Here is a 12,603-nt window from a genome sequence, read left to right as displayed (position 1 = left end):
ATGCTGTTCAGCAGATTAACTTTTCGTTGCCTTGTTTGTGTGGATTTGTCAGGCATGTTTTGTACCTAGCATCCCCACTGCTTTGCATCACTCCTTTAGTATCAAATAAGCATTTATAAAATGCCTTGAAAAAGAGTTGTGTGTTGGATGGTGTGGGTGAAAGTCTCGCAGAAGATGCAAGTACTGGTGCTAATAGTTATGTGCTCTCAATCCCCAATGGATCGGGGACATTGGTGGATGGGGAAGAAGGCAGTAATCATTTGCCAAAGATAGAAGCTATTATTGTCTATGCTGCTGGCTGGGGTAAGGTGCAGTAGTAGCCACATGCTCTGAGTTACCTTAGGAAAGCTGTATGTCTCTTCCATCCTGCTGCTGGTGTGACCTTGCATTAGTATAGCAGCCCAAGGTCAGGTATACTGGGGTTGTCTCTCCTAACCCTGTGCATTTTTAAACAAGTTTTGCTAGCTTTAACAGAGTCAGGATTCACCTCTTCATCAAGTTGTGAACAGATAGTATTTCTAAAGGTGATCAAACAAGAAGGAAATAAGTAGGGCTGCCAAGGCAGGTATGAGTTAAATTGAGGTGAATGTAAAATGTAGGGAAGAGATCAAATTACACACAAAATTGGGAAGGCACAGAAACTGTTAATGAAAGATCACTGATAGGCAGACTACTTTTGGAGGAAAAAACTAGGACATAAATTCCTTTTTAAGGATATAGTTAAAGTGGTGTTCTATAATAGTTACTGTTGGGCATCTCCATGATGCATGCAGAGACCTTGTCAAACTGTTTCTGGCACTAGATTCTTCCCCATTGTGTTGTCCCTGAATTGAAGTCTGGGGATCTTGGTGAGCTTTGTATTGATTTGTTTATAGGGTAACATTGGTACAGGTGGTAGCAAATCCTTTTCTTGCTCTGGGCACTTAATTTTATGGCAGGATGGTGCCCTCTAATAGATATTAGGTTGCCTTGAGAGCTCCAATAACAGTGCCTCTTCAACAATTACTGGATCATGTATGGTGGACGCAACTGGTTGGATCATTATTCTCATCAAGTAATCCTTGATGTCTCGGCATTTGGTTGGGAGGAGGTATTGGGTGGGGTTTCCCTGGGGTCTGTCCTGGGTCCATTGTTGTTTAATATCTTCACTAAAGGTTCGGATAATGGGATCGAATTCATGCTGAGCAGAAGTTGGCAGATGAGAATAGGATGGGGTTCAGTGTAGACAAATGCAGGGTGCCACACCTTGGGAGAAGGAATCCACAGCCTACAGACAGGCTGGGGAGTTCCCCTCTTGAAAGCACAGAGGCAGAATGGGATCTTGGAGTCATTATTGACTCCAAGATGAACATGAGCCACCAGTGCCAGACTGCAGCCAGTAAGACCAGCCATCCTTGTCATGCATCCAAAGATGCAGCTCAAGCCAGTTCAGAGAGGTGATCCTCCCCCTCTGTGCGACTTTGGTCCGGATGCAGTTGGAGTACTGTGTCCAGTACTGGGCGCCGCACTTCAGGAGGGATATGGCCAGCCTGGAGAGGGTTCAGAGGAGGGTCACCCACTTTGGTGAGAGGGCAGCAGGGCAGGCCCTATGAGGAGAGAGCGAGGGACCTGAACCTCTTCAGCCTCAGCAAGAGGAGGCTGAGGGGGGACCTGGTAGCTGCCTACAAACTCCATCAGGGGAGATCAACAGCAAAAAGGTAGAGCCCTTTTCTCCCCAGCACCATCTGGGGTGACGAGGAACAGTGGTAATAAGCTGATGGAGAATAGGTTTAGGTTAGATCAGAAGACAATTTTTTTTTTTTACAGTTAGGGTGGCCAAAATCTGAAACCAACTTCCTAGGAAAGTTGTTCTTGCCCCTACCTTGGGCAAATTCAAGAGGAGGTTGGATGATCACCTGTCTGGGGTCTTGTAAACCCAGCATTCATTCCTGCCTGTGGCAGCGGGTCAGGTAGATTTAGGCTAGATATCAGGAGGCGCTACTTCACGGTCAGGGCGGCTAGGGTCTGGAACCAACTTCCAAGAGAAGTGGTGCTGGCTCCTACCCTGGGAGTCTTTAAGAGGAGGCTAGATGTACACCTTGCTGGGGTCGCTTGATCCCAGTACTCTTTCCTGCCGTGGCAGGGGGTCGGACTTGATGATCCGCTCAGGTCCCTTCTGACCCTAGAAACTATGAAACTATCTGTTCAGGTCCCTCCTGACCCTAGCTACTATGAAACTATAAGTTGGATGGAATTATGGATGCTTCAGAGGGAAGAGCTAGGATCTAGAATGATGTGGAGAAATTGTCCACAGTCAACCAGAAGAGGCTCAGCAAAGATGGGTGCAAAGTCCTGTTTTTGGGACAGAATAACTGCATGCACAAATACAGGCTGGAGACTGACTGACTGGGCTGCAGTGTTGCAGAGAGGGACTTGGGGGTGATGGGGGAGTTGCATGGGACCAACCATAGGCTGAATATGAGCCAACAGTGTGCTCTTATTGTGGTGGTGGTGCAGGGCAGGGGTAGCCAACAGCATCCTGGGTTGTATTAACAGGTATGTTACTTTCAGATTGGGGAAAGTGACTTTTCTGCACTGGTGAGGCCTTACCTGGAGTCATGTCCAGTTTTGGGACTCACGTCAAGAAGGATGTGGACAGTTTGGGAAGAAAAGGATCAGGGGCCTGGGAAATGAGACCTATGAGAGGTTGATGGGGTTAGTTAGACGGGGGAAGAGACTAGTGAGTTGGGATTTGATAACAGTCTTCACATATCTGAAGGGTGATTGTAGAGACGATGGAGATGGGCTTTTCTCTGTGGCCATACAGGACAAGACTAGGCACAATAGCCTCAAGATGGAGCAGGGGGAATTTCGGTTGGAGATTAGGAGGAACTTTTTCTGACAGTGAGGGTGGTCAGGCATTGGAATGGGCTACCTAGGGGAGTTGTGGAACCTCTGTCCTTAGAAACTTTCAAGAGTGGTTAGACAGATACTTAGCTGGGATGGTTTAGTCAGGTATGCTCCTGCTTTGAAAAGGGTGCTGGACTAGATGACCTTGTGAGGTCCCTTCCAACCTGACTTTTCCTATGATCTTTTAAGCCATGCCTTGTTGAGCAAAACTCCTGTTCTCTGCATTCTCTCCACCTGCAGCCCCATGTTCAGATTCACGCATGAACACCAGCCAGTCTGCCAAGCCTCTGGGAGGCTGTTTTGAAAACTTTTGAACCAAAGTAACTTCTGTAACTCTGCCTTCCCTGCCGCTTCTAACCAGCACATGCAGCCCTGCGTATAATAGTAACAGACATTGACTTGCTGTGAACTTGCATCCTGTATTATTGCATAGGGGGAAGGGGATGAAACGGGTGATCATTGTGATAAGGGTCGCTGGCTTGCTGACCTCCACTCTGGTAGGGTTCTTCTGCCCTGGCCTAGGACTGCCACAGATGTATAATGCACAACTGTTTCTCATCCCGAAAGTGATGACCTTGCACCCTTGCTGCCTAAAAACATAACTCCTTACTTTGGTGATGGTCACCTGCGTGGAGACCCTTCTGGTTTGCAGAAGGTTGGAAGGCTCCTTCCTTCTCTCCCCATCTTGCATGAAGCAGAGATGGCCTCTGCACTGGCTGAAGCACCTGTGGCAGAAGGAACATCCAGGGAGGAGCGGCTGGGGACCATCATGCTCCCAAAGGAGGAAATGAGGTTGTGCATGGCTGTAGTCCTCCCAAGTTGATCCTTGTGCCCCAGTGCTGTGATACCTACTTGATAGTTTCTTGCAGGATACCTGCTTGATGGTCACTTCCCTTGTGACCTTCCCCTTGTGCCCTTTTCAGAAGGGAGTGTGTGCTGGCAGATCATTCTGATGTGTATGACCACAGCTCCCCACCCTTACTACAACAGCCTGGCTACTTGGCCAATACAACACTTTGCTTCCTAGCCCATACCTACAGTCTGAGCGCTCTCCTCTAAGAGTTCCCGTATGTGTATGCTGACTGGCTTGCTCATCCTTTCTCTTTGCAGTGACCTTAATCACAGCACACAATATGTGCAGGGGCTGGCACTCTGCACCCTTGGCTGCATGGGCTCCTCAGAGATGTGCCGAGACCTCGCTGGAGAGGTGGAGAAACTCCTCAAAACCTCCAACTCTTACCTAAGGAAGAAGGTACATGGGGAGCTCCCAGAGTACTTGCTGGCTAAAGTGTGGGCAGACAGCTGAAGATAGCTAGTGTGCTAGGTGGTCTGGAGCACTCCGACTGAATGTTACTTGAACGCCATGCCCTGGCAGAGGTAGAGGCCACAGATTCTCTCCTGAACGCAGAGCAAGGAAAGCCTAGATGGCAGCAGTACAGAACTCCTTACCTCACACATGTGCACCCTCTCACCTGCTGGGATCTTCCCTCTGACCTGGAGGAATGCCCCCAACAGTGTTGGGGTAGTTAGTTGATTGTCTTCTCCATTGTTGACCTTGACGCCTCCGATTGCACCAATAAGGTTATCAGTTAAAATGTGGATGCAGATTTGAAGTTTTCTCAAATGGCCGTCAGGGAAGAGCTCCAAAGACAGCATATGTGTGAGCTCTGAATGAGATGGGGGAGGCCACTGGCAGGTGCAGAGGCCCTAGCTGGGTAGGCACTGTTCTTGGCCGCCGCTGGGGGAGATACTCGGAGGAGGCTGGAAGCACCACAGGAGCATGTGTAGTGCGATCAGCCTTGTTGTCTTTGACAGGAGGACGTGGAGGATAACCACAGATCATTTTGCCGCCCACCCCCCCCCCCCCCCCCCCCCCCCCCCCCCCCCCGGGTGCCTGGTGTCATGCCTGAACTTTCACCTTGGTGTACTCAAAACTGAAATGTCCACAAGGCAAGAGCCAGGACTTGGTGGTCATGGGCAGGCTTTGCACGTGAGAACATGCAGCACATGTTAAGATAATGAACACACTTGTCTTGTTAGCTTTCATCTAGGAGTGGGCACCTCTGTGAAATCTCTGGTCCTCATGGCTACTCCTTGGAGTCAGCTGGCAACAGTCCACAGTAGGGAAGTGCTTAACAATGCTGCTTTCCTCTTACAGGCAGCATTGTGTGCTGTGCATGTCATCAGGAAGGTGCCTGAACTCATGGAGATGTTCCTGCCAGCCACCAAAAACCTGCTGAATGAGAAGAACCATGGTAATGTCAGCAGGCAAGGCCCTGCCTTGTCCCACCTGCTCCTCCCTGTAGGGATTGCATATACTTCCATCTAACCCAGCCTTTGGCTGAGAGCTATGGATGCTGTGTAGTTCTGTTTTTGTGAGAGCAGATGCTTTGCGTAGGGCAGAAGGCAAAGAGCTAGAGGTGATTCTTTGCTTCTGTAGGAAGCTTCGCAACATAATCCACAGACACTGGTATTTCTGTTGATTTGCCAAAGCACTTGCTGCTTTTCTTTCAAGGTAGATGGTAAATAGGATAGTGACTGTATCTGATATGCTACTTAAAGGGCCTCTAGCAAACTGGACTTTAATTTGTGGTACGTTTCTCCCTTGCAAGAATGGCCCTATGGGGTTCCATGTGAACCTCCTCTGACCTCAAGTCACTCTTGCGCAAGACTGCAGACCTTCTGGCTGCTCAGGTTACAAGCCCCGCCTGGGATCTGGCTTGTCTGTAATGTGACTGTATCAAGACAATGCAGCTGGAGCTGGTGAGCAAAACAGGATAGCGCTCAGCTTGTGTTCCCAGGGTGGCAGTAGTGCTCTTGGGACTAGATGAATTGCATGGTTCTTGCAATGCAAAACAGGCTGCTGAGCAAGAAGGGGACACTTTACATAGCTGTTCTTTGGACCCAGAACAGTCTTGGTCAGAGAATAACTTTTTGGCAAACTTGAAATGTGTTGTTTCGGATGCTGTTTTCTGCACTCCTCTTCTGAGTTGAAGTGCTTGTTCAGGTGTAGCATTTAAGGACACATATCCAAACATTGGACACCTTGTCCTTTCATATCAAACCATGCATGACATCATATAGTCCATTCTCCTAGTTCACACATCTACCCTCCCATGCTGTGGGAATAGAGGGGTATGACAGCAGCCCTGAGACGGGGGTCAGCAAATCTAGGGAGTAAGAAAAGCAGCTCCATGCAAGTGCAGTGAACAGGTTTTGCTGCCTCAACATCTTACATTAGCCTGCATCTTGCTGTCTGCCTTGTCTGTGTAGCATATAATCCCCCCTAGACAGGGCCCTTTTCTGTCTAGCTGCTACTCCACTACAAACTATGTGTGCTTGCTGGCTTTTGGGGCCTGCTGCAAATGCAGTGCATCTCCTTTTGGACAGAATAGCTCAGGTGAGGGACATTATAGATCTGCAGCTTTGTTTTCTGGTGTTTGTGGCTTTCATCTTTGCTATCAGGCCTGGAGCCTTTGTAAGATAAGTGCAGCTAGTTTTGTTTCTGGCCTTACAGGTGTTCTTCACACATCAGTTGTCCTTCTCACAGAGATGTGTGAGAGAAGCCCAGACATGCTAGCACACTTCAGAAAGGTAAGTGCAAAGTTTCACTAGTGTTGCTGATAGTTCATGTATTCTTTCTGGGCCAACATCGTACTTCCTTGTTCATGGCCAAAGGAGCGTGAACAGAAGCTTGACCAAGATCCATATGTCTAGTTTTGAGTGAGGAACATGAGACTGCTGTATGATATGTGCTTCACAAATATTTTAACACATTATACACGCAATCACAAACTGAATTGGGAATCTTCCATGTGATCATTCTGAGTGTCCTTGTGAAAGAGGTAAGTTGTTAGCAGCTGATGGATCCCTTTTTCATGCATGTTCAGTATAAAACTTGCAGCAAGTTCTGTCACCTGTATTCAGGGGAATCCCATTTCTTTTGTACCTGGTTGTACAAAGGCCTCAGGAGTGGGATAGATTTTTATCTCCTTCTGTGTAATTTAATGAGAGGGAGGCTAAAGTAAAAGTTACACTTCACACACGAACCTTAGTGTTACATGCTTGTCTTTGCACGTGTCAGATGTGAAGCACTTGCAATACAGTTCCTATCCACCTTGCAGGTGGTACCGATGGCCTTGTCCCAGGGTTGCCAGGGTAGCGGGCAAGAGTTCAAGAGCCAGCAGTGTCCTTCCCAGGGCTAGGAAGCAATGCCCTTCTGTTACAGCACTCTCTACTTGGCACCAGTCTCTTGCCCCTGCCTGCTGTAACCTCTTGCTGTGTCTACTGCTTTCAGAATGTAACTGTAGAACTGTAACTCCTTCAGAAGTGGTTGGCAGGCCTCCTCGGCACATGGTTCCAATCCCTTTGGGCAAGGGAGGAACTGGAAAACAAGCAAAAGGTGATGGAGCCAGTTGCTGCGCTGACCACTCCTAGCGACAAGCTCCTTTGGCCTGCATGGCCAGTACATGTTCTTTCAGAGGCCTGGGCATGTTGCCATGTTGGAGCTGGGGTTCTCCCTGCCCCCGGCCATGTGTGCCAGAAGAGGGGAATGTGTGATGGGGCGACGGAAGTGCCTGGAGCCGTTGCCCATCACTGTCTCTCCTTAGTGGCTAATGCAGCGCTGGGAGAGCAGTGAGGCACTGAGTCTAATGCCTGTACCAGGTCCTTGTTTTGGTTGCACTCTCTTCTAGCCATCTCTCTTGTGGTGGTTTATGCTGTGAACAGTATGACACGGGTCTGTCCCTAATGCCTGCTTCGTCTGTTTTGTCCTTCTTGTCTGTTTGGAATCCTGCTCTGTGTTAGAATGAGAAGGTAAGCGTTAACTTTTCTAGATGGTGCATGCTGGCGTGGGTCTGTAGAGGCTGCTTTGTGTCCAGTCACCACATGGAGGCATCATGCATCAATGCTGCCTTCGTGACTAAAGTCACGTGCTAGTTCAGCCCTGCTGTCTAACAAGTTTGTTGTGGTCCAGTCATGTCCTGTCACTAAACTCCCGTGTCTGCAGCAGCCCTGGATCTCAGTTGTAGCCACTCAGTAAAGCCAACTTGCTTTGGTCTGTTGTTTGCTTGTTTGAGGAGTACTAGGAACCTCCTGGGGTGCTTCTGCACTGGAACCTGGGCATATTCTCCTTGCTGCAATGTGGGCTTTGCTTCACCAGCTCGGAGGAATTTGGAGCCTGCCCTTTTATACAAGGGCCAGCAGGTCTAGTAGCCCTGGGAAGCATACAGAGGATCACAGGCCACCTTGTTCAGAACAGGCACACTCCACATACTTGGCTTATTCTCCTCACCTTGGAGCAGCTGGCTGTAGGGATGGAAGGTGGGGCAGCAACTGACCTTTATGGCTGTAGCCTTTCCCTCTGTTTGTCCTGTCATCAGTCCTGTTCGCATGCCCTGTGCGCAACAAAGCCAAGTGTGAAGCGGGGCTCCAAGAATGCTCATGCACACCATGTCTTGTGGGAGAGGAGTCATTTGCCTGCCCCTTGCAGGCAGCCAGTAGAAAACCACACCTCCCTTGGGTCTGAAGGAAATTGCCCTTTTCAGTCCTTTCTGTGAGGGCCTCTGGGAGGCTTCCAAGGTCTTGGGGAGAGGCAGAAAAATGACAGGGCCAACTGACACCTACAAATGGAAGTGGTCCTTGCCGGCAGAGCATCTTGATGGCATGGGACATTGCCCACAGTGTATGTTCTGTGCAGCTGGAGCTCTGCATATCAGATCAGCTCTGCACTGCTACCAAACTGCCAGACCCTGTCTGCTGACCAGTGCCCCTTCTCTGGAGTACATGGTCCCTGTCCCTGCGCCCCTCGGCAGCCTGCCAAGGTCCAGCAGTCAGTCCTGCTGGCAGAAAAGACTGCAGCGGAGGTGGCTGGCTAGGAAGTTATCATGCTAGCTTCTGTGCTCACTGGAAAGAATGAGATGAGAGGGTTTAGTTTTAGTTTCAGCTGCAGAGCTACTAGGTTGACTTTAACATCACTGCAAGTCACCTGTCAGTCAGGCTGCAGCACCACTGCATGAGAAAAGTTCTCATAGAAGGAAGAGAGTAAAATGGGGGCTATTGCATCACCCCCTCCTTCCCTGCCCACTCTGTGCTGTACCAGTCCACCTCTATTAGTAGCAGGAGGATTTTGGCAGGAAGTAGCAATTTAATAGGCCTCTGTTTATCTAGCAATGCACACCTGCTATGTGATGTTTTGTTGCAAACATACGGCAGGCCTGTAGCAACTGGCCTGTGGCATCCTGACCCCTGTACTGTGGTCAGTAGCATGTGCCCTCGTTGCCCTAATTGAAGAATGCTCCCGGAGCTACGTACTGCCTCAGAACAGTGCCATTATGTTGCTCCCAGTCCTAGAGTTGGTCTCATTAAGGAGACCCCTGTCTCTGCTCCCTCCATCTTTAGCACTATCAGTCAAGGTGTTGCATAGAGATGCCACTTTCCTAAAGGCAGACACAGGCTGAAGTCAGGATAGTTTGCTCCTGGGATTGAGAAGCTGTCCCCGGAGACCCAGGCCAGCACACCTGCAGGATCTAAGCTCTTGCTGTAATGTTCTAGCCCCCACAGTTCAAAAGGCTTCTAGGTATGAGCAGAATAGGCAGCAGCATTGTCTTCCTGAATCAGTGGGCAGTTTTGATGCTGCTGCTGCAGGCCAGAGCCTTAAATACAGTCAGTTTCACTGCTGCTACCCAGAACCTCTGAGGAGCAGTGAAAATGAGGGCAATTGGGCCAGCATCATGTGGGTAGACCTGTGAGAGCAAGGGCAGGGTTTGGTGGCAGGCTCTGGATCCAGCCAGGGAAGAGCTGCCTGCTAATGGATTCTGGGGGAGGGAGACAAGGTGGAGAATCTCCTTTCAGGGTCTCTTGGACAATCCAAGAGGGAGAGCAGGAAAGAAAAAGCTCCTTCTTCTATCAGAGTTAGGGTGACCATTGCTAGATCTTCCTGCTTCTGCACTGTCACAGGGCCCTTGGGGTCAGGACTTTCTGTAACAGGAGTGTGGTCTCTTCCCTAGGGAACTGAGGCCAAAGGAGCCGGAGGGTGATGTGAAAGGGCTCTGTAGCCAGGTTGGGGACAGCACAGAAGTCCCAGCCCCCTCCTTTCCACCTGCTGCTGGCAGGGGGTTGCATTCTTCCTGTATGGCATTGAGAGCAGCTCTACAAATGTCTACATTGACTGAGAGCTGACAAGACAGCGCTCTGAGCAGCTGTGGTGGGGGTCAACACCTGGCCAGAGGTTTGGGTGTCCCCTTTCTGAGTCATGGGTAGTCAGAGAAGGCTTCCCTAGTACCATGGGCTGGGCTACATGAGGAAGGATCTGAATACTGCCCTCACATCCAAGTGCAGGGCTCATTCTTGGATCCCTACTTCAAAAGTGTGAGGAGGGTCTCACTGCATGGAGTTTCTGATGACTCTTTTTCTCTCTCTCAGCTTGTACCCCAGTTAGTTCGTATCCTAAAAAACCTTATCATGTCTGGATATTCACCAGAGCATGACGTGTCTGGGATCAGTGACCCCTTCCTGCAGGTAAGGACTGATGAAGCTCATGACTAGTTATATCTCCATCGCTGTTTTGGGGCTTGGCCTCTGTGCTCCTAGCACATTGTGCAAGCTCTTGGCTGGGGGAAGAGGGGGATGCAGCTCCTAGCCTTATTGGGGTTCTCCGTTCTGTTTCCTGGTCCTTGTGGTTCTGGTTGGAGGGAGGAGACGTAAGCACAGTAAAAATTGTGGACCTAGGAATGATCCCGTCAAGGGAAGAGAGCTCAAATCCTCCTCTCTGCTCTAAAGCAGATGACTGGTTTCGTTGCCAGATCAATATTTGACCTGCGTCTCCTGTGCTTTTCTATTAGGTGCCATAGGCACTTGTCTGATGTAATGGAATTTCCTGCATTTTGTCCTTCCAGGTGCGGATCCTGCGGTTACTAAGGATTCTGGGACGCAATGATGATGACTCGAGTGAAGCAATGAATGATATACTTGCACAGGTGAGGCTTGCCAGGCTAAGCTGAGATTCAGCCAGAATTGTTCCTTTTAAATTGTCCCCTGAGTGTGGTTTCCCAGTACTTCACATGGGATGACTGGCTTTTCCTTGCAGCAATGGGTGGTGGCTCTCATAATGCAGGTGTGGGCTTCTAGGGGCTGTGATTTTTTTTTTTTTTTTTTTTTGTCCTGGCAAAAATAGATCTGGGTGTGTGGGAAGATAGTGAATACTGGTGGGCTGCTGTGCACCTTCCAGATACTGGCTATAGTTACTTTTTTGTTGGTTTCTTCCAGGTCGCCACCAATACAGAAACAAGTAAAAATGTGGGAAATGCCATTCTCTATGAGACTGTGCTGACTATCATGGACATCAAGTCTGAGAGCGGACTGAGAGTATGTAGCCCTTACCCTGGTGCTCTTTGCCAGGTGCATGGGAGGTTAGCTGTGAGGTGACCGATTCAGTGGAGCTCATCTCCTGGGGCTGGGCATGCCAGAAAGCCATGTGAAAGCTAACTGTTGCACTTAACTTTCCTCAAGTAGTGGGGCCCAGAGTGAATTCACTGCCTCTGGGGGAGAGGCTTTTCTAAAGAGAGCAGCCTGCTGCTATGTATGGCATCTGGTTAGCTGGTCTATGGCGTTCTCTTCTCTTCTCAGCTAAACCCCTGCTAGTAGCTTTGGCAGCAAGAAGCTGAGGGAGGGTTTGTGGAGCAGTGATGCAGAGTAGTAGTCTCCTGTGGACACTAACCATCTCAAACTCTTTCTGCAGGTGTTAGCCATTAACATCCTAGGCCGTTTCCTGTTAAATAACGACAAAAATATTAGGTAAGTTCAATGGAGCATGTCAGAGGTGAAGGAGTATGTGGGACACTGTTATGTGAAGATTCTGCCAAAGCAGAGTAGCATAAGACCAAGTGGTGGCAGGTGCTGAAGGTGTGGATGTGGCAAACTGGCATTCACAACTATGTTATGCTTCTGTCCACGTATCTGATCTTGGCCCTATGCTTCCTGGCCAGCGGGTCAGGTACTATTGCCTGATGTCCTGGAATAGTCCAGATAAGGCTTATTCCAGTAGCCAGTGAAGTTGCTTGCTTTCCTTTCTTGGCTGAAGCAGCAGTAGGCAGTTTGATCTGGGCTGGTATGAAGATTCCAGACTTGCTTTGCTTTATACACTGGACTACGTAGCAGACTACAGTATAGTCCTTTCGCAGCACTGAGGAAGTGAGCTGAAGTTCACAAAAGGTTGTGCGCGCTATATATCTTATTTGGCCTATAAGGTGCATATTTACCCTGGCTTTTGCATGAGGACTCTGAGCCAGAGTGCCGCTTGTCCAGGTGAATGAGCCATGTGTTTGATGGCAGCAGTGTAGCCAGCCTTCCAGGTTGAAAGGGTCTGATTTGACTCTGGTATGTAAATTGCACGCACCAGTTGGAGACCCTCCTTTGGGCAGGGCAGACAGCAGCATGCTACATTTCCTTTGGCTCTCAGTGGTATAGTTTCATAGTAGCTAGAGTCGGAAGGGACCTAGGCAGATCATCAAGTCCGACCCCCTGCCTTGGCAGGAAAGAGCACCGGGGTCAGATGACCCCGGCAAGGTGCTCATCTAACTTCCTTTTAAAAATCCCCAGGCTAGGAGCCTGCACCACTTCCCCTGGAAGCCGGTTCCAGGCCCTAGCCGCCCTGACTGTGAAGTAGCGCCTCCTAATATCTAATCTAAACCTACCCTCCGCCAACTTGTGACCGTT

The 12,603-nt window shown here is 49.5% G+C and overlaps 1 protein-coding gene across 2 annotated transcripts in view; it reads left to right on the top strand.

The window, feature by feature from the left end:
- AP1G1 (adaptor related protein complex 1 subunit gamma 1) overlaps positions 1-12,603 on the top strand; it is a 50,667-nt gene that overhangs the window by 19,701 nt on the left and 18,363 nt on the right. For both annotated transcript variants that reach the window (XM_090061885.1, XM_090061884.1), the window contains exons 4-10: positions 4,000-4,141; positions 5,048-5,144; positions 6,407-6,483; positions 10,312-10,407; positions 10,785-10,865; positions 11,155-11,253; positions 11,627-11,682. In XM_090061885.1, the coding sequence (XP_089918011.1) occupies positions 4,000-4,141; positions 5,048-5,144; positions 6,407-6,483; positions 10,312-10,407; positions 10,785-10,865; positions 11,155-11,253; positions 11,627-11,682 (648 nt within the window). The remainder of the gene's footprint in view (positions 1-3,999; positions 4,142-5,047; positions 5,145-6,406; positions 6,484-10,311; positions 10,408-10,784; positions 10,866-11,154; positions 11,254-11,626; positions 11,683-12,603) is intronic.

This window comes from Crocodylus siamensis, chromosome 9 (assembly GCF_052110815.1).
Source record: "Crocodylus siamensis isolate JL-2025a chromosome 9, ASM5211081v1, whole genome shotgun sequence".
NCBI classification, from domain to species: Eukaryota; Metazoa; Chordata; order Crocodylia; family Crocodylidae; genus Crocodylus; species Crocodylus siamensis.
This window is presented reverse-complemented; position numbering and strand designations above follow the sequence as displayed.